Source organism: Mus caroli, unplaced genomic scaffold, assembly GCF_978045245.1.
Source record: "Mus caroli unplaced genomic scaffold, Mus_caroli_1 scaffold_6, whole genome shotgun sequence".
Classification (NCBI taxonomy): domain Eukaryota; kingdom Metazoa; phylum Chordata; class Mammalia; order Rodentia; family Muridae; genus Mus; species Mus caroli.
In genome coordinates, this window is record NW_028227261.1 from 46,004,213 (window position 1) to 46,031,742 (window position 27,530).

At 39.9% G+C, this 27,530-nt stretch overlaps 1 protein-coding gene across 1 annotated transcript; it reads left to right on the forward strand.

The window, feature by feature from the left end:
* The first annotated feature begins 3,224 nt into the window (after nucleotides 1–3,224).
* Nucleotides 3,225–26,779, forward strand: Rnf11 (ring finger protein 11). Its single transcript, XM_021161277.3, has 3 exons — nucleotides 3,225–3,805; nucleotides 22,441–22,610; nucleotides 24,913–26,779. The coding sequence occupies exons 1-3, from the start codon at nucleotides 3,683–3,685 to the stop codon at nucleotides 25,082–25,084; spliced, it is 465 nt and encodes a 154-aa protein (XP_021016936.1). The 5' UTR covers nucleotides 3,225–3,682; the 3' UTR covers nucleotides 25,085–26,779.
* The last annotated feature ends 751 nt before the right edge of the window (nucleotides 26,780–27,530 follow it).

The following is a 27,530-nucleotide window of genomic DNA, read 5'->3' on the forward strand; positions in this document are numbered from 1 at the left end:
GCCTTGAGCTCATTCCAGACCTGAATATCAGGATTTAGGTGTGCACCACTATATCTGGCTTCTGTTGTTTCCTTTTCCTTCTTCTGTAGGTGCTGTTCCAAAATCTCTCTGTGGTAATTTACAAAGTAACCAATGCCTGTCTAGAATTTCTGCCCAAAGAGAGTGACTAGTATTTTAGTATTGAAGTGGCAGTAGGCTAAAGAAACATACCACAGTTCTCTCATCAGGCATATGGGTCTAAAAGTGTACCTTTATGAAAAAGTGAGTATATCTTTAGATATCATTTATGATATCTATGAAACATGTATGAACTTGTAGGAACAAGGCAAGAAAAATATAAAAGAAAAAGACAGGTAGTGGTGCTTCACTTTAATCCCAGCACTCAGGAGGCAGAGGCAGGTGGATCTCTGTGAGTTCAAGGACAGCCTGGGCTATACAGAGAAACCCTGTCTCTAAAAACCAAAACAAACAAAGAATAAAGACAGAGTGCTAGATATAGGAGTTCACTCCTGTAATCCCAGCATTTGGGAGGCTAAATGGCGCGGTAATGTGGCACCCCAGGCTCTCCTGGGCTTCTTTGTTCCAGGAGGAGATATTGAGGAAGGGCTCTCATGTAGTCTAGACTGGCCTGGAATTCATTCTGTATGGAAAGATGATTTCTAACTCCTAATCTTCCTACTTCTACCCCCCAAGTGCTGGAATAATAGATTTGTATCTCTGTGCCCAGCTCAAGGTTTTGTTTTGAAATGCATTGATTAGAGAAAGGGTGTGGTGGCACACACCTTTAGTCCTAGAATTTTAGAGACAGACAGGCAGATCTTTGAGTTTGAGGCTAGCCTGGTCTACATAGGGAGTTCCAGGACAGCCGGAGCTATATAGTGAGATCCTGTTTCAAAAAAAAAAAAAAAAAAAGATTTTGTTTGATTGAATATAGACTTTTTTTTTTGAGGCAGAATTGTTTGTTTGTTTGTTTGTTTGTTTGTTTGTTAAGTAACATTGGCTAGCCTTGAACTACACATGTTCCTGTCTTGGCTCTAAGTGCTTGAATTACAGGCATTCAACAATACCCTTCTCTCTTTCTTTCTTTTTCTCTTTCTCCTTCTCTCTCTCTCTTTCTTTCTTTCTTTCTTTTTTTGGTTTTCAGGACAGGGTTTCTTTGCTTAGTCTTGGCTGTTCTGGAACTTGTATTACAGACCAGACTGGCCTCGAACTCACAGAGATCTGCCTGCTTTTTGCTTCCAGAGTGCTGAGATTAAAGGCATGCCTAGTTAAGACCCCCTGCTTTGAATATAGAGTTCGACCTCACTTTGATAGTGATGTTGTGGAATTGGGATTTAAAGGGAAAATGTTTGGGATTTACTCATTAAACACAGTATCTATCAAAAATCCCTTCTGACCCTCACCCAAACAAGATAAACAGTTTTCTACAAACATCAGGGGAGGGGACCCTCTAAGACTTTGTTTGTTGTTGCAGGTAAACCCAGGCTCTTTCAAGAAAAAAGTCAGGTTTTATGAATCAGTTGCTCTAACATAGGGCCTGACAATAACAATAAATCAGTCAATGGTGAATAAAAATGGAGATCAAAGTCAACTTCTTGCTTTCTTGATTAAAAAAAAAATGGCTGTGGAGAACACTCTCTTCTTGTTCTTCCTTTTGCATATGCTGTTTGAGCATTTATTCATTCAGCCAAGGAAAGACTCTACCTTAGGCAACATGCCAGGCCTTACACAGGGAAGGGACAGAGAACTCAGCTTGATCAACCTGACAGAAAGGCACAGGGAAGGACTGGGAACTCTGAGTAGGTGACTAACCCAGACTGGAGAAGCAGAAAAAGATTTTCAAGGGAAATGAAATGGAGTCCACGAAGACTGGTGGGGATAATGATTAGCCCAGCTAAAGGTAAGAGGTCAGGAATACGGTCTGTCTGTGGAAATCTCAGCCAGCGAGAACAGTCTTTGAGAGGACTAGAAGCACTTTGGCCATCTTGGGATTTAGAATTTATAAAAGAGGGGCAGTATTTTGAATGAGATTAGAGATTTCTTCTTTCCGTTTTGTTTTGCTTTGTTTTGTTTTGTTTTTCGAGACAGGGTTTCTCTGTATAGCCCTGGCTGTCCTGGAACTCACTCTGTAGACAAGGCTGGCCTTGAACTCAGAAATCCGCCTGCCTCTGCCTCCCAAGTGCTGGGATTAAAGGCGTGCACCACCACGCCCGGCTTTTCTTGTTTGTTTTGTTTTCTTTTCTTTTGTTTGAGACAGGATTACTCTGTGTACCCCTGGCAGTTCTAGAACTCAAAAAGACCCACCTCTCTCTGCCTGGGATTAAAGCAGTTGTTGTTGTTGGCTTTTCGAGACAGGATTTCTCTGTATAGCTCTGGCTGTCCTGGAACTCACTTAGTAGACCAGGCTGGCCTCGAACTCAGAAATCCGCCTGCCTCTGCCTCCGGAGTGCTGGGATTAAAGGCGTGTGCCACCACGCCTGACTCAGAGATTTCTTGATTTCTTTTTTTCGAGACAGGGTTTCTCTGTGTAGCCCTGGCTGTCTTGGAACTCACTCTGTAGACCAGGCTAGCCTTGATCTCAGAAATCTGCCTGCCTCTGCCTCTGCCTCTGCCTCTGCCTCTGCCTCTGCCTCTGCCTCTGCCTCTGCCTCCCGAGTGCTGGGATTAAAGGTGTGCGCCACTACTGCTCGGCAAGAGATTTCTTAAGATTATTCTGTGGGTAGTATTGGGAAGGTAGGGGACAATGATGAACACAGACTGAGAATCAACTGCAAATGTTAGTTTGAGAGGCGATGGGTGGGGTGGCTTGAACTAGGGAGGTGGGATTGGGAAGAAATGGGCAATCGGATAATCTTATGGCTGTAATGTTGGGAGGGTAGGGCGTGCTCATCACATGAGTTTGGACTTTATTCTTAAAGGATAAAGGAGAAGGAAGCTAAACACCTCAGCAATCTGCCTGGTCCATTCAGATTCCTGTTTACAGACATCACCCGGCAGACAGCGTGAACAGTCTGAGGACACCGCGCAGGTAAGGGGCCTCAAGTCGCAAGCCGACTGTAGCCGGGACATACAGGGGGCGCCGGAGGCAGATGGTCGGGAGTCCAACATCCACACAGCCTGGACCTTAAACTCAGAGCCGAGCCACGCAGTCCAGCCCGGCGGGGCGCGCGGCGCCCGGGGCGGGGCCGGAGCACGCACGGCGGCATGACGTAGGCCTGGCCAGCCTCGTTCTGGCCACCGCCGCCGCGCCGAGGCGGAGTAGGATGAGGCCCCGGGCCGCGGCTCCAGCGTCGGCAGGGGCAACAGCAGCTGAGGCAGCAGCTGAGGCAGCCGCGACGGCCGCGCCCCCCCCTCCTGACCTGGATTAGGCCCAGCAGCCCGTGGCCGCCGCCGCCCCGCGGGGGGCGGGGTGGGGAAGCGCTCAGTCTCCCCGCCCCCGCCCCCCTCAGGTTCCAGACGCGACCCCGGCGCAGCCCGCGGCCTAGCCTCGCGCCCCCTGCCCCGGGGGCTGGCATGAGCGGCCCCTCGGTGGCGCCGGGGCGCGGGGGAGCCGCCGCCTGAGCCCCGGGCCTGCCGCCTTGGACCCCGCGGCGCCGAGCGAGCTGACCGCCGAGCGTGCGAGAGACCCGGTCACAGCTTTCTTCCTCCCGCAGATCTCAAGCATACACCCCAGCCCCGGAAGATGGGGAACTGCCTCAAATCCCCGACTTCGGATGACATCTCCCTGCTTCACGAGTCTCAGTCCGACCGGGCTAGCTTTGGCGAGGGGACGGAGCCAGATCAGGAGCCGCCGCCGCCATATCAGGTAGGGAGGGTGTGTGTCGGCGTGCGAGAGGAGGCGGCTCGGGCCCTCTGCCCTTGGCCTCCACGGCCTAGACTCGGGGCGGGGGTGAGGGGGGGGCGTTGACCCCTTCAGGGCTGGCCTTGAGGGTGTCTGCTGCCCGGTTCCCAAATGGAAAAGGGTCCTTCTGAGCATCCCCTTGGGCACGGGTTGAGGACGGTCTTCTGTCCTTGAGTTCAGGAATCAAGAGTGTGTGATCTTATCCCCTTCGGTGCCTGGTAGTTTAGCTTGTGGAGTTGAGGATGACACGGTTTTCCTGCCTTTATGTCTGAGTTGTGTGATTTCCTCATCAGACTGCCAAGAGGATTACGGGTTTTGCGTAGCTTGTCACCCCCTCCCCCCTTATATTTGTGTTTTCGTTTATGATCCTCCCCACTCTTTTGTAAATTGGCTCTGGTAGAATGTCTTTTTTACCATCTACTTGGGAGGTAGAATTCCAAGTGGCGATTTTGGCCTCAGCTTCATAAAGAGTTACTTGTTTATATATACATATGTGGTAATTTTAAGCTCCACCCCTGTGACACATCTTTTAAATAAGTTGGCTTAATTAAAATTTGATTATCTTGAACTTGAGAGACCTTTCAACCTGACTTGGGAAATGCCATCTGTTACTTAAAGTCCTCTTTATCCAAGACTCCTGAATGGGCCTTTCTAAATGATACATTGAGTAAACTTCTCAGGTGGGCTTGAATACAGTTCTTTAATATTTTCCTGAAGAGAGTTTAGTTTTCTAACTGTGCAGTCTCCTTTGATTTTATGTGGTGACATCATTATCTAGTGTAGTGTTTTCTCAATCCTGTGTAAACTAGTTTCTCATCACGTGGCAAAAAAGTGATCATATGAGCTGATTTTCTGACCCCCTTCAGGGTCTTTTACTCATGTTAGTCAAGACCCATCTTTATGGTAGCCTGCCAAAAGCCTCTATTTTAACCTTACCAAACCAGGCTGTTGACAGTTTTGTCTTTGCTCCAGGTGATCTTTATGCTAAGAGCCCTTCCCCCAAGGTTGCCCAGGTGAACATTTAATCCTCTCAGCTCAAGTGTCTAAAGTACTGACATTACCCACCCTTCCTCCCCGAATTCCTGGATACGTCCCCCATGAACCTTCTACACAGTACCACAGCAGTACCACACCTAAAATAATTTAGTGCAGTATCTTTGTTTAGGTAGTTGTGTGTCTCACCCTTGACATATGTGTTCTCCTCCCCTTGTACAAGCTGAATTTGGGACAGTTTCCAGGTGCTTTTATACTCTAGCATCTGACTCACAGTAGATACTCAATAACTGAGATAAATGAAGAATAGAGGCTTTGTCGTCAATATTTCATGCAATTTCTGTCCTATCAAAATTAAGTATTGGCTATATTTATGTGGCCCATTTCTCCCAACATATTTAAATTGCTTCAGGAGCAATACCTAATACTAAATGGAATATGAGTATTATCCATAATCAGTAACAGGAATTAAACTGAGAACCCTATACATTCTAGCAAAACACCACTATAGAACTATAACTCTGCTCTTTTTTAAAAAACAAAAACAAAAACTTAGTGTCTCAGGAAGTTGACCAGACAAACATTCTGTCCTCCTGCCTCAGCCTCCAGAGTTGGGCCCATTTTTCAGGCTATCTTACCGTTTTCCTCTCCACTGGATAGCTCCTCTAGAATGAATTTATGTAGGTGACATGAGCAAACTTTCTCCCCCAAATCTATGTTCCTTAGCCTCTTTCTAGGAAAATTGGATATCTGACTTGCTGCTTTCTGTTATTCTTACCATAATTTTAGAGTTATGGGAACTATATTTTTGTCCTTTCCAAAAGGACTAGATCATAATGATGGCTTTTGGTATTTTACCAGTACTTTTTTGGAATGTTATTTTTGACAATGGAAATTGTATTGTGGTTGCCTTTTCCTGAAATGAATGACCCAAATACTGATATGCAAAATTACTATGAATTGCAAGAAAATAGTTACTGTAAAATATGAGACCATAAAAAGAAATATTTAGCCTTGTATGGTGGCTCATATCTGTCATCTTAGTACTTGGAAGGCTGAGTCAGGAGGATTGCTGGCAGTTGGAGGTCAGTGCTACATACTGAGTTCAGTGCTGGTCTAGGCTATAGAATGAGACCCTATCTCAAGAGTTTTTAAAAGAAACCTGTAAATATAATAACATCCCCCTGAAGTCTTTAATATATTACTAACATTTGTTTTACATGATTTGAGAAAGCACCAGTCCATAGTAAATGATTTATAATAAATATAATAACATCCCCCTGAAGTCTTTAATATATTACTAACATTTGTTTTACATGATTTGAGAAAGCACCAGTCCATAGTAAATGATTTATAATATTTGGGCTTTTAAAAGGAAATAGTATGTAATGAACATAAAAGCTACAGTAGTATTGATTTGTTTCCGTAAAGAATAGGTGGTGGCACACACCTTTAGTCCCAGCACTCAGGAGGCAGAGTCAGGTAGATCTCTGAGTTTGCGGCCAGCTTGATCTACAGATCAGTTCCAGGATATTAAGACTACACAGAAATAAACAAAGCAAAAACCAGGCTGGGCCTGGTGCATCAGCTTTCATTGCAGCGTTAGGGAGGTGGAGGAAGGGCAGAAGTGGTGGATCCTGAGTTCCAGACCAGCCAGGGATAAACAGTGAGACCTTGTCTCAAAAAAGGAACAAAACAAAACAAAGAATATGTTCAGTTACAATAGGTCTTTAAATGAAAAAATCTGGTTATAAAGTTAAGGAAGCATAGTTTTTATTCCTTTTCTCCTGTGACAAGTACTTAAAACACAGTTCTTACATTTATGTTGTGCAGTATACAGGTATACCAAGAGCTCTGTAAAGCAGAGATCCAGTTATGTTTACGAACAGTAACCAACAGACTTTATTTGGGCTTGAACGTCAGTCCTGGGTTGGAAGTGTCACTTAGTTGGAAGAGTACATGCTTAGTATATGAAGCCCTGGATCTTAATGAGCACTAAACAAAACAGCTTGAAGTAAACACCATTATGACCAACATTTGCATGAAGCCCTTAATTTATTGATTCCCATTTTGTTGTTGTTGCTGGTTTCTTCTTGTATTTTTTTCTTTAAAGACTTGAGACAGGGTCTGACTCTGAGACTCAAGCTTCTGACTTAGCCTCAGCCTCCTGAGTGTTGAGGTTACAGAGGTGAGCACCAACCCAGTTTTGCTTTCTTTACCAATCTATTAGTAAAGCTCATCCTGCCCTTCCCTAGACCAGGCTCTCAGCAGAGCAGCTAGAGCAACAGTGGGGCCACAGTGCTCCACTACACTCATGGCACCATAGTAATTAGGATGTCTTACAGTATCCTCCAAATTACATCAACTCTCCCCCTGAGACCTTCTGACTGATAGTCAGAAGATAGTCTAGGTCAAAAACCTTTGCCCTGTTTGTTACTCTGACTGGATTACTCCCTAGGTTTCACCATAAATGGATGACTGATTCCTGTACCTCCTTCAAAACTTTATTTTTTGCTTTTGTACTGGGGGATATTTTGGATGGAGGATTGTACTAGAGATCAAACAGAGTCTCCAACATGCTAGGCAAACATGCTATATGCCTGAAGCTATTTTATTTTATTTTTCTCATGTAACCTAGGCTGGCTTTCAACTGGCTCTATAGCTGAAGATGGCTCCAAATTCCTGATAAGTACAAGCCAGGCACAGAGTAACACACCTGTAATCTCAGACTCAGAGGCTGAGGCACAAAGATTAAGAGTTCAGGGATAGTTTAGGGTGCCTGAGACTCTTGTCTCAAGGAAAAAAAATGAACAAACCACCCAAAAAACCAAATGCCAATAAAATTAAATATAAGAATTAGTTTAAATAATTATTGGTTAAAATAATTTTATTTATTTGGATCTACCTGTCTCTGCCTTCCCAGCACTGAGATTGCAAATGTGCATTCCTGTAATGTGTTTCCCTAGAAACACATCCTAGATTCAGGCTCTCAGGATATGAGCTGCTACTACAGCCCCTGAATAAGGCTTTCTTTAAAGTATATTTTTGTTGTTAAAAGGCTTAGTCTAGGGTTTGGAGAGATGGTTCAGCGGTTATAAAAGACTTTGCAGGTCTTGCAGAGGGCCCAGATTTGGTTTCCAGCACCTGTGGGTCACAGTTACCTATTACAGTTCCAGGGTATCCAATGCCCTCTTCTGGTCTCTATAGGCTTCTGCATGTATTCAGCACACAAATGCATATGAACAATTTTTGAGAAAAATGAAGTTTGTACCATACACTTACTAAAAGTAGCCTAGACTGTCAGGGCAGGCTGGAGAGAATGACTCAGCAGTTAAACTCATTTGACAACTCCTGTAGAAGACCTGAATCCCCTTCCCACCACCCACACTGCCTCACAAGGCTCTTTTCTAGTCTCTGGGTTTTTGTCTTTTTGTTTTTTTAATGTGTGTGGTGTACATGCATTGCTAAGTTCCCTTGTTTGCTTATGTAGAGCTGCTACCAGTCTAGGAGGAAGGTATGTACTAACATGCTCAGTTTAGCTGTTAGTAATCTCATAATTTTTGATTTTCCAGATCAACTTCCTCAAATGAGAATTATATATTAAACATTTCAAAAGTTCTCATTGTTGTGATAATACCCACTGTAATACAGTAAACCCACTGTAAATACTGTAGACATACAGGAGATGCAAACAGAAGTTTAAGGCCAGCATGTATGACATCAGACTTTCTTTTTTAAAAAAAAAAATCCAAATATTGACACCCAGTGAATATTTGACTGACTAGCATAAAAGTATGCCATATTCTGCAGTATTGTGATCAACTTGATCATCATTAAATCCTGCAACAGTACCTTAATTGATGTCTTCTCTACCCTCTCCCTTCCACCTTGCCCCAGATCAGATTTTTTGTGACTTAATCCTTGGTGGTTCTTCATGACTAATCACTGATCTCTAAGCACTCAGTTGTGGTTTCATTCTGTGTCTTTCTAGCCCTTTGTAGCCCTGTATTTTCTTGTACTCCAATTAGACTGAACAGTTAATGTCAGTTCTCTGGCTCTGGTGTGTGTTTGTGTGGCTGGGGGCGGGGGTGTCTCAATATGTAGACCAGGCTGGCTGCTAAGAGGTACAGAAGTCCACCTGCCTCTGCTGGGATTAAAGACTTGGACCATCAGTCTGTTCTGTTTTGTCTTGTTTAATAAAAGTTGTATGTCTGGGCTGGTGAGATGGCTCAGTGGGTAAGAGCACCCGACTGCTCTTCCAAAGGTCCAGAGTTCAAATCCCAGCAACCACATGGTGGCTCACAACCATCCGTAACGAGATCTGGCGCCCTCTTCTGGAGTGTCTGAAGACAGCTACAGTGTACTTACATATAATAAATAAATAAATCTTTAAAAAAAAAAAAAAAGTTGTATGTCGATACAACTTTGGGTGCATGGCTTAGATGTGATAGAGGATAACTTTGCAGGGGTCTCCTTCCACTTTCATGAAAGGATAAAACTCAGGTCCTTAGGCTTGCATGTTTGGCCCCAAGCACCATTACCTGCAAGCTGGCTCAGGCTCCTGGCTTTTATTTGTGACAATTGTTGAAATTTTTGTGTTTGACTTTGAACTGAGTCATTAAGATGCATGCTCCTTTAAGAGTAGCATGGTCAATGTTACATAATCTTGCTTACCTCCATTAATTCGAGAGCTAATTATAGAGTAATATGAGGAGATGGGGCAATGAGATGAGTTACTTGGTATGAAAAATCTGAACTTGATTTTCCTCAATTTTAGATAAGACTTGGTTTTTAGATCTCAAAGTTTTCATAAAATAAAAAACTTGATATAGGACAGTTTTTGTTTCGTTGGTTTGCTTTCGATGGGGGTGCAGCTCTCTGTAACCCTACTGGAACTCATAGACCATGGCTGGCCTCAAAGAGGTTCACCTACTTCTTTCTGCCTTCCAGTTGTGCTGGGATCAGAGGTATTTGAGAACGTGTCCAGTACACTTTTTGTGAGTGTATGTCTGCTTGTGACAGGTCTTAAGTAGTTTAGGCTGGCTTTGAACTTGAAATATAGCTGGGGATCATCCTGACTCCACCTCCCAAATGCTAGGTTTATAGGTAAATACCATCCATCATGCCCAACATAATCCTGGTTTGTTTGTTTGTTTGTTTGTTTGTTTTAAATAAAATAAGATTTGACTGGTCCTGGCTGGCCTGGAACTTGCTATATAGAACAGTCTTCTGGCCTTAAGGAGCTGTCTGCCCCTCTCTTTCATACTGCTGGGATTAAGCACCACACACAGACATGCACACACAGGAGAGAAAGGGGGTGGGAGGAAGAATGATGCATTTGTTTTCTGAGTATGTATCTTCCAAGCAATGCCTTCAAATACGGAGTTAAAGATGATAGGTTTCTATTCTGTATTCAAAGACATTATCAAGTAAATGAAGAGTTGCTGTGCAGGTACATCTAGCCTTCTGACATGTTGTCATCTGCAAATGTGTTGGACCACATATAGCAGTCCTATGAAATGTGGCCATGAGATGCAGGTTGAACATACCTGATTTAGTGGGTGTACAGTTTGAGTTTTGGAGGTAGACTCTGGTAATGATTAAATGTAGTATTAACTAAATTATAAACTTAAATGATATTAAGGTGGCAGTCTCGTGTATTTTAAAACAGAAAGTGGGAAAATTCTGACCTAAAAAGTCTAAAAGTTAGTTACCATGCTACTGAATTAGTAAGTATAGTATTTTCAGAGTCTTTTTTTTTTTTTTTTTTTTTTTTATTCATGTGGCTGTGTGTGTTGGCACCTATGGAATCTAGAAGAGTTTAGATTCCTATAGCTGGAGTTGGTTGTAAGCAGTCTATAGTTTCTGGGAATTTAACTCTTATCTTCTGAAAGAACATTATGTGTGTGCTCTTAAATAAATGCAGAGCCATATCTTCAGTCTTACAACATATCTTTTAATTAAATGACTAGCCTGATGTGTGCAATCAGGGGCCAGATAAGTAATTATCCTAATACTTTAGAAAGTATACAGTAAAGTGTGGAAATGAAGAGAACATCCCTCCAAATATATTTCTTAGAATTTTTTTTAAATTTCTGAATATTAAAAAATCATATTCTCCACATATTTGGTGTTGGTTGAGAGTCAGGTCAAAAAAAAAACTTACAGGAATTGGTTCTCTGATATGGGTCTTGAGAGTCAAACTCATCATACTTGTATCCACTGAGCCCACATGTAGCTTCTCTCAGTGGGTTATGTGTTAGGCACCAAGGAGAAAAGGAGACATGGTACACCCCTTACTTTCAAGGAACTAGCTGACATTTCAGTTAAGGTTTAGGAGAGAAGGCTAGTATGAAATTATTAGTACTAAATTGTTTAATATAAGCTTTAAATTTTTTTAAAGATTATTTTATTCTCTGTGTATAAGTGTATTGCCTGCATGCATATGTGTGCATCACATGCATACCTGTTGGATTCCCTGAAACTGGGCTTACAGATGTTTGGGAGCCACCTTGTGAGTGTTGGGATGGAACCTAGGTCATTTGCAAGACTACCAAGTGGGTTTTTGTTTTGTTTTGTTTTGTTTGGCTTTTGGCTTTTGGTTTTTGGTTTTTCGAGACAGGGTTTCTCTGTGTAGTCCCGGCTGTCCTGGCACTCACTTTGTAGACCAGGCTGGCCTCGAACTCAGAAATCCGCCTGCCTCTGCCTCCCGAGTGCTGGGATTAAAGGCGTGCGCCACCACGCCCGGCTTCTTAGCATATTTTTAAACATGACCAACACTTTTATCTTTTGCTATTTTAAATAATACGTATTTAATGCATCAAATATTTGTTGGTTGTTTTGTGGTACCTAGGATTGAATCCTAGAGCTTTGAGTGTCAGGCAAACACTATACTGCTAAGCTGCCATTGATGTACCATTAAACATTTGAAGTATTTTATTACTATACATGTTCTACATTTGAAGTATTTTATTACTATACATGTTCTTGGGAATGACTGGATTGATTTCTTTTACATTTATTTACTTATTTGGGAGGAGGTGGCACATGCCACAGTGCACATGTGGAAGTCAAGATAACTTGTAGAAGTTCTTAACTACCATGAATAATCTAGAACTCAAATTCAGGTAGTTGAAAGGCTAGACATGGTGACACATAGCTTTAATCCCAGCACTTGGGAGACAGAGATCCTTGTGAATTCTCCAGGGCATCCAGGGCTATGTAGAAAGACCCTGTCTAAAAAGTTTTTTTTAATTAAAAATTTAAAAGTTTAGGATATGCAATTGTACTTTGTATTAACTCATCAATACAAGCATGTCCCAGCACAACAAACCAACTTTTTTTAAAAACTTTTTTTAAGATATAGTTTCACTATAGCCCAAGGTGGGCTAGAACTAAGGGAGCTAGTCCTCCTTCAGTCTTACAGGGGTGCAGAGCCTGAAAGCCTAACTTTTTAAAAAATGACATTTCTAGGGACTGGCAAGATGGCTCAGTGGGTAAGAGCACTGACTGCTCTTCTGAAGGTCCTGAGTTCAAATCCCAGCAACCACATGGTGGCTCACAACCACCAGTAATGAGATCTGATGCCTTCTTCAAGTGTGTCCTGAAGATAGCAACAGTGTACTACTTATTTATAATAATAAATAAATCTTTGGGTCAGAGCGAGTCTTAAATTCAATTTCCAACAACCACATGAAGGTTCACAACCATTTGTACAGCTACAGTGTACTCGTATACATAAAATAAATAATTTAAAAAAATGACATTTCTAAAACTTGCTTCATTTAATCCTTTTGTGTTCATACATTGATAGTTCTTTTGATTAGGTTATAGCTTTCTTAGGTCATGGAATGAATCACTGTTGATTTGAGTTACTAGGTTTCTCTTGCCAGCTCACTAAATTGTTCCCTTTTTCAAGTGAATATTAAATTATTTTATGTTGACTCATTAGATCCTTTTTCTTGAATAAAATATTTCCATAGAGTAATAGTTTTCTTGGGTAGATAGGGGAGTACTTTCAATGATACAATATACTGCTTAATACTTAATCCTAGCACTTCAGAAGAAGTCCAGGAGTTTAAAGACCATACTAAGCTTGGGCATGGCAGTGCACACCTTTAATTTGGGAGGTAGAGGCAAACTAATATGAGTTTAAGGCTAGCCTGGTCTACATAGCCAGGGTTATATACACTAAGATCCTGTATCAAAATGGGGAGGTGGTGACTAGAGAAATGACTCAATAGGTTAAGAGCATTTACTGTTCTTTGAGAGGACCAGAGTACACTTCCCAGAACCCATGTTGGACAGTTTTCAGTTATCTGTAACTCCAGCTCCAGTGGATCCACTGAGTATTCTCAAATCACCTGAACCTACATGTATAAACCCATACCTAGACATATGGTAGACATATGTTGTGGTAATTATTTAATCTCTGTCGGGGGTTTCTGCCCTGCCTTAGATCATTCAGTTCCCAGATAAAAGAGATACTTTTATATTTTTTATAATTATTTTATCAACTGAAAAAAACAAAACAAAACTTGCCCTACTGTCAATAGAATTTCCCCATCTATAAGCCCCCACCTCACAGATTTGCTGTTTGGAAACAATTTATACAAATTTATTCAGACTAATAATGTGGTCTTTTTGTGGATTGTTCTTGTTTGTTTGGGGTTATGTTTTGTTTTTGAGACAGGGTCTCTCCTATGTTTCCCTGGCTGTCCTAGCTAGAACTCATTCTTTGTAGACCAGGCTGGCTTTGTACTCAGAACTGTCTGCCTCTGCTCCCCAAATGCTGGGATTAAAGGCATGTACCACTTACCCCAGCTCCCCTGAAATTTATAACTGTAGACTTATCCACACTGAACCCCTAGCACTTCCATCAGTAGCAGTCCCTACCCTGGTACTTGGTCTTTGCTCTAGTAAATTCTGATTCTTTATATTCCAGCATCTATTTCTCTAATGGTGAAGGCCAGTTTGCCCTTATGGACATCCTTTTGAATGTGTTGGTTTGTTCAGCTTTTTATTTGTGGGACTAGAGCAACAACATTCAAGTTCCTTACATGTCAAACAGAAGCTAGAAACTTTAATTTTCATAATTGGAGGGCTAGAGAGATGGATCAGCAGTTGACATTGGCTGCTCCTCCAGAGGCACTGGATTCATTTCTTCACATGGCAGCTCACTGTCTATAACTCAAGTGCTAAGGAGTGCAAATTAATATTTAAGAGGGTTTTTTCATAATTTTATTACAATCTTTGTGGGTTTTTTATTATTTTTTGTATTTATTGTTTTTTGAGATAGGATACATAACCCCATCTGTCCTGGAACTCACTTGCCTCCAAGTGCTGGGATTAAAGAAGGGTGTGTGCCACCATGCCCTGCTTCTGTTTTAATGTAATTTATGTATTTTTGTTTTAAGATAGAGTCTTGCTCTTCAGTCCTGGTTTCAATATTCTTGGTGCTACTTCATCTTTTTTGGTATTTTGAGACTAGGTTTCTCTGTAGCCCTGGCTGTCATGGAACTCACTCTATAGCCTCAAGAGAGTCAAGTGCTAGGATTAAAGATAGACCACTACACCCTGTTTTGTCCTTTTATTTTAATGTAATTTATGTGTGTATGTATGTGGTGGGTAGTGGTGGTAAGGGTGGACAAGATAGTTGGGTTTCTCATCTTGTGCCATGGAACATTTTATGAGGCATGTAGGCAGTTTCCAGTTGAAGATTACCACCAAGTCGTGGTGGTATGCATCTGCAGTCCTGGAATGGATAGGTGAAGGTAGTAGGATCAGGAATTCTAGGCCAGCTTCAGCCAGCCTGTGACTACTCTGGACTACATGCTAGTAGACAGATCAAACCAAAAAAGGACAAACTCTTAGTGTAAGTGACTAATGGACAGATGTCCTTGATGTAGACAGCGTTACATTTGAGTTTCAAAGTTAGATTCTCTAGAGAACTTAGTTTTACCTACATTTGTTCAAGATTAGGATTAGAAGATTTTGACAGGAAAGGGGCTGGATCCAAACCTGACTCAGCATGCTAAGCAAGAACCCTAGCACTGCCTGAGCTACATATATGCCTTTGAAAATACAGGTTTGTAATTTTGATCATGACCAACTTATTTCATCATTTGAGCTTTTGGAATCCTCCAGGTTTTGACTAACCCAAGGTCATGTGGGACTACATTTGTATTTTCTAAGAGTTTTATATTGTCTGACATAGTCTCAATACCCCAGGCTATTCTGGAACTTAGGAGCTTTACCACTGAGCTGTACCCTCAGGCCCCTAAAGAAAAGTCTGAAAACAAGACAAAACCCAGTTTTTCACTTCAGGACTTAAAGATGCTGACACTTGGTAAAATTTGAATGGTATTGCAGAAAAATATCAGCAGTATACCTTGTCAGCAGTGAAATCTAATGCATTATTGATGTCTTTGAATTGTGTATTAGAAAACAGGAACCACCTGTGTAGAAGATCAGCTGATCTGAGTAGAGTGTAAAAAAATCTAGCTAGTTGGGCCAGTTTAAATGACCTTGAGAAATTCAGGTTTCAGATGAGTCTTAGGTCCCTTTTTTTTTTTTTTTTTTTTTGGTTTTTCGAGACAGGGTTTCTCTGTGTAGCCCTGGCTGTCCTGGCACTCACTTTGTAGACCAGGCTGGCCTCGAACTCAGAAATCCGCCTGCCTCTGCCTCCCGAGTGCTGGGATTAAAGGCGTGCGCCACCACACCCGGCTAGGTCCCTATTTTTTAAAACTTTAATGTAAAGTATTTCACTGGGATTCTAGGATATACTATTATCATTTAGTAAATTTATAAATATTTTAATTAACCCACCCAGTGCTCAGTATTGTCCACATGGTCCTAGAGAAGGCCCAGATGTGAGCAAGGCATGGTTCACACAAAGATCGTAAGACTGTCTTTTGACCATCTCCCCCCATGTGATAAGAACTAGAGCTTGTAACAATGCTTTTTCTTCTTTGAATACCAAAGTCATATAAAGTCAGGTACAAATGAAAAAAAATTTAATTAAAATAACTAATTATATTTCCCCCCCTTTAATCCTTTCCATGTTGCCCTCCTCCATCTCAAATTTCTGGCCTCTTTATTATTGGTAAATATACATATATAGATATATATGTGTATATATGTATATGTGTGTATGTATATATAGATTATATAATATATACATGTATGTATATAGATATAGACATATTTATATGCATCATATATAAATACAACCTCTGTTATACATGAGTCTGTTGAGTGTTGCATATATATGTATATATGTATATGTATGTATATACACACATACATGCACACATCACACATACACATACATATATATACATATACATACGAGTGATTTCAGGGCTGATCCTTTGGAGTTGAATAACCAATTAGGGGGCTCATCCTTGGAAGACATTCTCTTATCAGTTGTCATAAGTTGCATATAGTTTCTTGTCAAGTGTTGAGTATTGGTGAGAATTCCCCTTCCATGTTAGCATGTCTATTTAATAATTTTCAACTGATAGCAGTAATATATCCACATGTCCACTAAAAAGTGAAACTGAGGCCAGGCAGTGGTGGCTCACATCTTTAATCCCAGCACTCAGGCCAAGGGAGGAGGATCTAATGAGTTCAAAACCAGCTAGGACTACATAGAGAAATACTGTCTCAAAACAAAACAACCAAAAAGCTCCATGAACCTAAATGTAAGAGCTACATTTAGGGGCTGGTAGGAGTGCTGTTTTATGTGAGTTCAAATATAGACTAGGCTACAGGAAAACAAAACCAAACTAAAAACCAAACAGTACAACTCAGAAACTACAGTCTCATCATGACCTTGGGTCGGCAGAACTTCTTTAGATCTGATGCCAAAAGCTCAAGTGACCTAAATATGTTTGTATCTTCAAAATTAAAAACCTGTACCTTGGACTGGAGGTGTAGCTCAGTAGGAGAGTGCTTGACTGGCATGTTCAAAATCCTGGGTAAGATCTCTGGGACCTTCAGCAAAAGAAAAGGAAACATGTACTTCAAAGAATAGGTGAAAAGATCCATAAAAGGCACGAAAATGTTTGCAAGTCATTTCTCTAGACAGTGGTATTTGGACTATTTTTTAAAAAATTTTTAAAGCCTAATTTTTAAAAAGGACTGTCAGGAAACTAAAAGGTGATTAACACTATTCACAATCAGCTAGCATTTCACACCTATTAGAGTGGTTAAAATAAAGTGACGGGGAAGTTTTGGTGATGGGGAGAAAACTGGGACTATTACCCATTGATTCCTGGTGTAAATTCAGAGAGGTGCCAGTGCTTTGGAAATTGGCAATTCTTCAAAAGCTTGTGGAGAGTTTCACTCCTGAGTTTGTACCAGAGGAATGTCTAAAGCCTTGAAAATGAATTTTCAGAATCGTGAGATTGTATAATAGGCTCTAAATGGAAACAATCCAAATGTTTACCAAAGACTCAGCAAATTGTGGTATATCCAGAAGATGGAATAGCAAAAAACAAATAAGCAAATAAATAGTTCTAATACATGCTGGAGTATAGATGAACTTTGAAAGCATTCTGAGTGAAAGGTCTGCCACAAAACAGTTGTTTTTTGCCCTACTCCCCACGCCCCTGAGACAGTATCTCAGACTGTAGCCCAAGTTAGCCTAGAATTCACTATGCCTAGGCTTGCCTTGAACTCATTAATCTGCTTCTTCGGGCTTCTGGCTGCTAGAGTGGAAGGCATGAACCACTATGCCAGGCAGAAGACCATATAATAGTACAGTTCTGTCTACAGAAAATGCTCAAAATAGGCAAATCTATAAATATAGGTAATGAATACAGGATTTCTTTTAAAGGGGTCAAAATTCTCTAAAATTGACTGATTATATAATTCTATGAATATGGAAACCTTCAAAATAGTATTTAGTTGTGTGCTTGGAGGGGAGATGCCGAAGTGCATTTGCTTTATTTTTTGTGGAGGGGGAACTGGGGATAGGGTTGGGAGTAGGTGTCCTGTGGCCTCTGTGTAAAGATGGGAGGACAGACAACATTCCGAAGTAAGTTCTCTCCTTTACCATGTGTTTCCTGGATAGTCATACTGCGTTTAACAAGCTTAGTGACAAGTTCCTTTACCTGTTGGGCCATCTCTCTAGCTCTGAAAAATTAATTTTAGATAGGATCTCACTGTGTACCTCTGTTCTGGAACACACTATATAGATCAGGCTGGTCGTAAACTCAGAGATTTGTCTGCCTCTGCCTCCCAAGTGCTGGGATTAAAGGTATACACCACCACACCTTGCTACAATTTAAAAACAAAAATATGTCTGTGTGTGGGTATTTCACAAGAGTGCAGAGATCTACAGATGTCAGCATCATATTTCCCAATGCTGCAGGCAGTTGTGACCTCCTCCCACCCCACCCACAAAAATGGATACTGGGAACTATCCTCTGCGGGTACTCAGAATCTTAATTGATGAGCCATTTCTCTAGGTCTCTGAATTAATAAAATGCAGGCTGAGGATATGGTTCAGTTTAGAGTTCTTGTTTGCTTAACCTAAATGAAGCTTGGGGTGTGAGGATGTGTTGGACCCTAATTATATTCTTACAGAATGTGGTAGCACATGACTAATCTCAGCAACTCAAGCTGTAGGAGCAGAAGGATCAGGAATTCCTTGGCTACAAAACAAACCTTAAAAAAAAGACCAGTCTATCTCCCTAGGTGGAGTGCTCTTCTTCAGACATGCAGGCCACTCTGGGTTATACCGTCTAAATATAAAGTAGTATGTCTCGGTATTATAGATGGCATGTAGGCTTTTATTTAGTTCTCCATGTGTCATTTGGGAACTACATATAAATGCAGTCTTGTTTTGCTGGGGTTCTCCCCTCACTCTTTTATGGTTAAAATTAATGAATCATCTAAACTAAAACATACACTGAAACCAGCTAGTCCAAATCTTCCTTTTTATGGCCTTAACTGTAAGTCTGGCAAAATTTAGAGAAAATATTCCCAGTAAGACACTGCCGCTGGAGAGGGGGTGTGGCCAACAGCCGCATGTTAAGGCTGTAAAGAGTGAGCTCTTATTTCCTACTGGCTGAAAATATACAGCTGTTGGTGACAGGCTGCATTCTTTAGCAGTGACTTTATTTTTCCTTCACCACAAGCCAGACTTGTACTATTTCCAGCCTTAGATATTATTTAGGCATGTCCCACACTGCATTGTTTTAGTTTCGGAAATTGTATCATATTCCCTAACTTGAATAAACAGCTTTAAAGAGCAGGGTCTCCTTGTACTCAATTGTCCTTAGGCTTGCTGTGTAGCCAAGGATGATTTTGAACCTGTGATTCTCCTGCCTTCACCTGAATTGCTGGTGTTACAGGTGTAGTCTACCATGCTGGTATTGAATCCAGCTTAGTGAAGACACATTTACTTTTGGGATGTGGGTGGGGCAGGAGTTGAGACAAGGTGTCTGTATGTAGGCTTAGCTGCCCTGGAATTTACTGTAGACCAGACTGGCCTCTGCTTCCCAAACGCTAGGATTAAAGGCACATTTTACATTTTCATTTGTTTCTTTCCTGGCTTATGTTAAGATTAGGGCCCAAGGTATAATTGACAACATTTGCCATTTTATATAGATGCTTTTTAAAATATATAACAAGGAACTAGGAATATAGTTTGGCCTAGCATGTATACAACTATGGGTTTGATTTCCAGCAGAATACATGTTATATATAGTAAAAATCAGAATATTTTAGAACTTTACTAGTGGGTCAAAACTGAGGGGTGAGTAACTCATTATCGTATTGTTTTCTGTTCATTGTATATTGTGTTTTCTATAATGTTGTGTTTTTCTCAAGGAAGATTTTAGTTTAAAATTATTTCCTTAGGGCAAATACTTTTCAGTATCCTTTCACCCAAGCAGATGGGAAACTAAACAAATTATTAAGGAAAATATTGTTTTGAAATATATTTGCGTCTCAGGTTATGAGTTCCATATTACATCAATTTGGATTTGTATAACAAATCTGTTTCCTATCAATGATAAATGATGGTTTGATAAGACAGTTTTTAATCCAGTGCTTGGGAAGCTAAAGCAAACTGACAACATGGGCTTACATGTCAAGTGTCTGTTGTAAAAAAAAAAAGGTGGGGGGAGCTGGGAGCATAAGATGGCTCTGCAAGTAATTGGTATGCCAGATGAGAGGACCTGAGTTCAATCCCCCAGACCTACATAGTGGAAAGAGAGTACCAACCACATTGTTCTTAGACCTCAAACACACTAAATACAGAAATACAAGCAAAGAGCAAAAATATTTGATAGAATAAAGGGAAAAGAAGAATCTAAAGGAATCAGAGGATGAATAACCTGTTGTCATTCTGTTTGTCCACCTTGGGAGACTTAAGTGAGGTCGTCATAGAGTGCGCTAGGTACTGAGATCCTGGGTTATGTATTTTCCTTGCCGATTATTTATCTGTTTATTTACTTGAGACATATTTTCACAATGTATCCCTGGCTAGCCTAGAGCGTGGTATGTAAATCAGGCTAGTCTCAAGCTAGAAGCAATCTTCCCCCGTATTAGGATTATAGGTATGAACCGTACCACCTGGCAGTATAACATTCTTTAAAAACAAACAAAAAAATATATATGTCTTCTGGTTTGCTGGTGTGGAACTTTAAGGCTCAGGTATTAAGTAATATGCTAAAATTAAATACTTAAGTGCCAGGTCTGAAATTCTATGAAATGCACTTTCTTTTTCCATTCTTCTCTGTCATTAACCTAGAGAAACAACATGAAAATTCTCAGTTGAGAAGGTTGTTGAAGGAACAGAAGTATAGTTTGGTTTTGGACCCAAGTTAAATCTAAAGCCAAGTATTGTCATTTAGAGAAGAAATAACTGATTGTAATTTATATCAGGTTTTCCCTTTGCTTTTATTATGCCTTAGTCCAAATCATTTCAAAATCCTGATATGTGATATAGATAGGAATGACATAAAATTTCAGTAATGTGTTTTGTAATATTTGAGTTGGAATTATGTGCCTGGGGCAAATATAATTGCTGTATTAGTCCAAATGCAATGAACTATCTTTGTATTCATAGAAATGGTTCAGCCAGTGTACCAAAGTATCCAGTCTCTAAGTATGTTTTGGCCTGTATCCCTACTGGTGTTTTATGTGTATAAAGACTCTTGGTGAAGGCTGGTGTTTCTGTTAATCGGCAGTTTAGATTTCTTAACTGGTTTATAATTATCTTTTTTGTGCTGTTTCCTTGTACATAGGAAATGATTAATTGGTAAACATTTAAGGTTTATATTGAGGTAGGAGGAGGTGGCAGAAGTGAGCACCAATATTAGTCACTCCTAAAAATATACTTCTAAAACAAAACCAAAAGACTCAGTGTTGTGGCTTGAACTCCAGCTTTAATTAGATATTTAACAATGGGCTAAAGATTCAGGAAATGTTTGATACAATAAACTGAAATGAAACCCTGAGGAAAGTAGATGGGTAATACTTGTAGTTATTAGGTAACATTTTAGTAGACTGTTTATTCTATCAGATGTTTTATACAGAGGAGCAGAGCCTGTGCTGAGGTAGTTTGCTTTTAATTCCAGCAGAGGCAGGGGGATACCATGGTCTGCAGAGAGAGCCCTTGGCTTAAAAGAAACTGGAACAAATATCAACATAGTCCTTGTCATAAATGATTGTATAAATTTACTTTGACTATAGTTTAGTGAATCTTCGTTCTCAATTGTTTGAGTCAGGGTCTCAATGTATAGCTCAGGCTGGTATCCAAAGGCTTTGATTCTTCAGTCTCTTCTGTATCTACAGTGTTGGGATTTGAGATGTGTGGAACCAGTACAGTTGTTTTGAAATGATGTTCTGGTCGGGCAGTGGTGTTTCACGCCTTTAATCTCAGCACTCGGGAGGCAGAGGCAGGCTGATTTCTGATCAAGGCCAGCCTGGTCTACAGAGTGAGTTCCAGGACAGCCAGGGCTACACAGAGAAACCCTGTCTCGAAAAACAAACAAACAACTAAAACAGAAATGATGTTCTGCAGTCAGAGTAGCAGAGTTGTAATCCTAGCTGATACATACTTAAGCATTCATGTGTACTGTGCAGTAGTAAGGATAACACTTTAATTCCCATTTAACTGTTACAGTGACCCTCTTTAAACATGAGTTGGTGTACCTGGTCAAGATTTTTGGGGGCCAGAGGGATGATTGAGACAGGGTTTCTCTGTGTAGACTAGGCTGTCTTCTAGCTCACAAGAGATCTGCTTGCCTCTGCCTCCACCTCACAAGTGTTGGGATTAAAGGCTTGTGCCACTACGGCCCAGTTTGTACATTAATAATAGGGACGATCTTTTTAACTGTAAACCATGAAATTTACTTACTAAATATAAAACTTGGAAAAAGTGTGTATTAGATGAAGATGCCAACATTATTAGTTATCGTGTTTGATAAGTGTCTAAAATCAGTAAGATATAGCCATACTGTTCCATTTATCCAACCTCTCACTTATCTCAGGGTTCATTTTCCTTCCCCGACTAAGCCAGTTAATTTAATACACCGTAGAAAATAAGTTTTAAAATAATCAATTGTTTGTTTCACTTTCGTATTTAGGAACAAGTTCCCGTTCCCATCTATCATCCAACACCTAGCCAGACTCGGCTAGCAACTCAGCTGACTGAAGAGGAACAAATTAGAATAGCTCAAAGAATAGGCCTTATACAGCATCTGCCTAAAGGAGTTTATGACCCTGGAAGAGATGGATCAGAAAAAAAGATCCGAGAGTAAGTAGTAATTTTATGTATTTTAGAGATTTGTGTGTAGTTGTGGGTTTTTTTTCCTCTATAATACTGCAGACTGAACCTAGGACCTTGTGCCTGTGCTACCCTCAGCTTTATTTTCAACTAGAAATGTCAGCTTTTAGAATTTGCTTTTTTCTCATGTTCTTAGGAAGCCTCTGGAATTCTGTATTTGAAAACCTGAGTTAAATATAGCAATAAAGGAGAATTTCTGCATTCTGACCATTATAGTTGCTAGTTGTCTATTTATGACAGTTGATGATAGTTAAAATCATTTATATAAATGTGATATTTCTAATAGCTTTGTTTTATCAGTTTTCCAAGGAGTTTAAGCCTTTCTAAATAAATAGGAGTTAAACCTCTTTTAAACTCTGAGCAAATTAATAGGAATGTTATACCCCCCCCCCCCAACATATACACACTAGAGTTTTAGGCACAAGATTTTTACTATAGTCTTATTGAGGGGTGAAAATCTAAACTCTGTAATTGAAAAGGTATAGTTGTTTTAACTTTTCAGAAATACTTAGCCAGGCCTGGTTGTGCACACCTTTAATCCTAGTATTTGGGAGGTAGAGGCAGATGGATTTCTGAGGCCAGCCTGGTCTACACAGCAATCTCTAGGACAGCCAGGACTACATAGAGAAACCCTGTATCAGAAAAAAAGAAAAAGTGAAAAGAAATACTTTCTTAGGTATATGGCTGTCTTATTTTTCTCACTGTAGTAAAATAACTGACAAAGCTTTAAGGGAAAAAGGCTTTGTTCTGACTCATGAGTTCATGGAACTCTGTCATCGTAGGAAAGGCCTGGCAACAAGCCTTAATCTTATCTGTGTTGTGGGTCTGTGAGATCACTGCTCACATTGTGCTAACAGACAAGCAGCTGAGAACTAGACTGGAAGAACAGAATGTTAGTAACTTTCTACTGCACTGACCAAAGATACTTGGAGAAAAAAATAAGGTTATTTGGTTTATAGGTTACTGTCAGTCATCCAGGGAAGCTAAGAAAGTAACTGAGGCAGAGACCATGGAGAAGCCAGCCATGCTTCCTGGCTTACTCCCAGTATGCTGTGTTCAACTGGCCCTTTATACTACCCAGGAACCACCTGCCCAGAGGTTGCACTGCTCAGTAGTCCAGGCCCTCCCATAGCCATCATTAATTTAATTTAAAAGAAAAACCTCTGTAGATCTGTGTCCCCACAGGCCAATCTGGAGGAATTTTCTCAATTGTGGTTCTCTCCAAAAACTAGCACAAGATGGCTAATAGGCTCCAATTAAAGGGTTTTTTAAACCTGCCAAATAATGTCATGAGGGGGTCCAAGTGTCCAAACACATAAGTCTATGGGTGATAGTTACAGCAACAATTAAGACTATTCAAGTTTTTAGTGACAGGAGAGATCTTTCATAACTTAAGAAAGTAATTTTTTTCAAGCCTGATGAGTAATTTTATTGTCTTGATTTAATAGGAACAGCTATTCTAATTAAGAATGGCTTTACCAACAAACACAGACCAAATGGGTTTACTGTTCGTCTGTTTGAGCTATAGCACCATTTAATTAATGCTGGCACTCAGGAGCAAAGTCTGTTTAGAGCATTGGCTTTGGATCTCTGTAGAATTGGGTTTCTTCAACCTGTAGAAAAGTGTAGTGGACTTGAAAGTGAATTAATGGAGACAATTTTAACTTGAAGCACACACAGTAGACTGGATTAGTCATTCCGTTTTGCTTTTTTCTTTTGCTTTGTTTTTGAGACAGCCTTCTGTTATGCAGCCCTGGCTGGCCTAGAACTCTATGTAGATCAAGCTGGAGTAAAACTCAGAGAGACCCACCTACTTCTGTGTCCAGAACCCTGATTTCAGTGTCCCTCCACTCCAGGCATAGTCATTCTGTTTTACTTGTAGTCGATGAGTATTATTCCTGATTACTTTGAAAACTCTGTGTAAGGAAGCAATGGATGTAATTTCCTCCCTAAAGCTCACAGTAGACGTCTCTTTTAATGTGGAACAATTTGAGGCTCAGTATGGGTCTGATCCTTAACATAGTCTGTTTTTCTTTGCTCAGTTTAGTTGCTTTCAAGGCTTATGATAAATTAAGAAATCAAAATGAAATAATATGAATGTTTCAGTGCATGTTAGGAAAAAAATCAGTTTTCATGCTTTGGTAATGAGGTAACAGGGAAACTTTTAAAAAAAGTTTTAGGTATATGAATATTTTGCTTGTGTGTACTTTAGATTAACATTAATACTGTTTCACTTATGTGAGATTTTCTGATTTCTTCCTCACTCCCTCAGGTGTGTGATCTGTATGATGGACTTTGTTTATGGGGACCCAATTCGATTTCTGCCGTGCATGCACATCTATCACCTGGACTGTATAGATGACTGGTTGATGAGATCCTTCACGTGCCCCTCCTGCATGGAGCCAGTTGATGCAGCACTGCTTTCATCCTATGAGACTAATTGAGCCAGGGTCTCTCGTCTGACTTCAAGTGAACCATCAGTTTTGGTGGTTTTGATCTTTTGTCACTGAGCCCAAAGAGCCAGGGATTAGGAATTAAGATCATGCACAAAAGTTTCCTAAAAAATTCCTGGATGGCTGCAGATGTTGAGGGAAGTATGTGATATTTTAGAAATTTAGGGGGAAAGTAGGATGGATGGTATTTTTATGTAAAGCCTTGACCCAGTGTTTAAAATATAATTGTTATTAGACCTTGTTCTTGCTCCAGTACATAGGAATTGTGTAAAGTGTTACAGCAACTGTACATGTTTAAATTGTGTGTGTTGAAGCTTAGGAAAAAGATAGTTGTTATTTTTCCTAAATGAAATAAGTTTCTTCTCCCACCCAAATTCTTTTCTGAAAAGTTACTGACATTTGGGTCAAGGTTTTATTAAAAGCTACATTTTATAACACTGGCACAAAAAAAAAAGTAGTTTTAAGCTTGTTTGCACAGTTCTTTTTTTCCATTGGAAATGGAATTCATTGCCTTAGGTCTTTTTAAATAGTGTATTATTATCGTTGGGGCTGGCTCTATGCTTGAAAACCAGTTTATTTATAACCTGTTGTAAGTGCTATATTCTGTTTGCAGTTAGGAAATGCAGAATTCACAGTGATCTCCTAGCTTGTAAGCAAACTGAGATGCACTATCCCTTTTCTATTAAGAATGAGTTGATGTGTCAGGAAACAAGGCTAGCAAAGTGGATTTGATATCCCTTCCCTTGTGTGTCTTATCTTATTGTTTTGGTGGTTAATATGGTGATAATTGAAAGTCAAGTTGAAATTCAAATATTAATATTTCTGATTTGTTGAGCTTTGAATTATGCCACCATGCTTATGTAAAAATGAAGGTGGCACCATGATGAAACTTAAAGAAACAGTTTCTCATCTGTAACAGTTTTGATTCTCTTTCCTGTGACCTCTTCCTCCCCCCCCCCCCCCCTGTCTGGAACCATAGCAAAAGGATACTGCATCTCTTGTTACTGTAGTGCTGAGGTTATTGAAGTTACAGAAACACATCTAGTCTGTTTCCTAGAAAAGTATCTGTTAAGTCTTGCTAGGTGACTGACAGGAGAGGTAAATGTGTTATGTTTTGCACACCAATGCAGCAGGGTTTGTATAACCACATGACTTCATAGTTGTGATCTCAAAGGAACTTCTTTATTTTTTCTTGCAATTAATGTAAGAATACTCTAAATCTCTGCACTTCTGAAGGATTAGAGGTAGAAATGGTCTAGTACAGTGTAATGTTTTATCCATTTAGCATGTGTTTATCTTCCTTATGTTCTCCAGGTGATTCGTTCCTTCCACTCAGTGACATTGTAGTTAAAAAATGATGAGCAGAAGCGCTCTCCACCTTCCAAATGAGAAATGTTCTTTTATATTGTGTTGAGTACTTGACTAACACTTTTTTACATACAAAAGTTTCTTGAAGGTTCTTCATAATTGCGGTGTAGAAGAAATTATGTCATAAATAGTTAATTGACATTGAGTTGAAGCAGTCAAACATTGCTTAGATTCCCGGTAGATCCCATGATGGAAATATTTAAAGATGAACTTGGAAATACTGAGATGATCAGGTTCTGTTAAATTGTCTCGTATATCTTGCTTAATTTCTGTTCATTAATTTATATCCATTCAATTATAAAGTAAATTTGGAGGAAACAGCTGAAGTTGTGCCATATTTTTAGTGATAATTCTTTTTAAATTCTTATGTTTTCTAATTATACACTTGTGTGTCATCAAGTATTATAGTCAGACTTTTTTCCTAGGTTCTCAAAATTTGTAAATGTACTTTTCCCAGTCTTTCATGGTGCAGTCTAAGAATAACAACGACAAAAACCCCTTCTGTCTCAGATAGTGCTGAACTGAGTGCTCTTGGGTGATTCTTAATTCTTTTTAACTTTATTCTGCATACAACTATGTTAAGAACCATCAATTTTTGGCATCTACTAAATTGTTAAAAGTTATAGCCATGAAGGGTTTAATGTTAAGAGTTGGTTACATGTTCTCCAGAATATCTAATCTTTTTATACAAACACACACACACACACAGACACAGTGTTTACTCTTCTGTTTTTCTGTGTGTATGTCAGGAAAAATCACCTTAGGGGCAGCCTTTACATAATATTAAGGACCCAGATTTTATCCCAAATCATTTTCTTTACACATCAGTTTAAAGCTTAGGGAAGTATTTTTCATTGCTTTGTAGTTACTATGGTTTAAGCACACACTTAGAAACTAGATAGCTTTAAAGTTTCCTAAAGCAGGTGTAGAGGGTTTAGAAATGGACAAGATTTGTTCCAGCGTGGCTATGGGATTTGAAATGTCTAGAAAGCCTAACCAAGGAAAAGGGAGGTTTATACAAATTGAACTGCTTGGATATACTTTAAATTATGTTTACATTTGTGGTGGT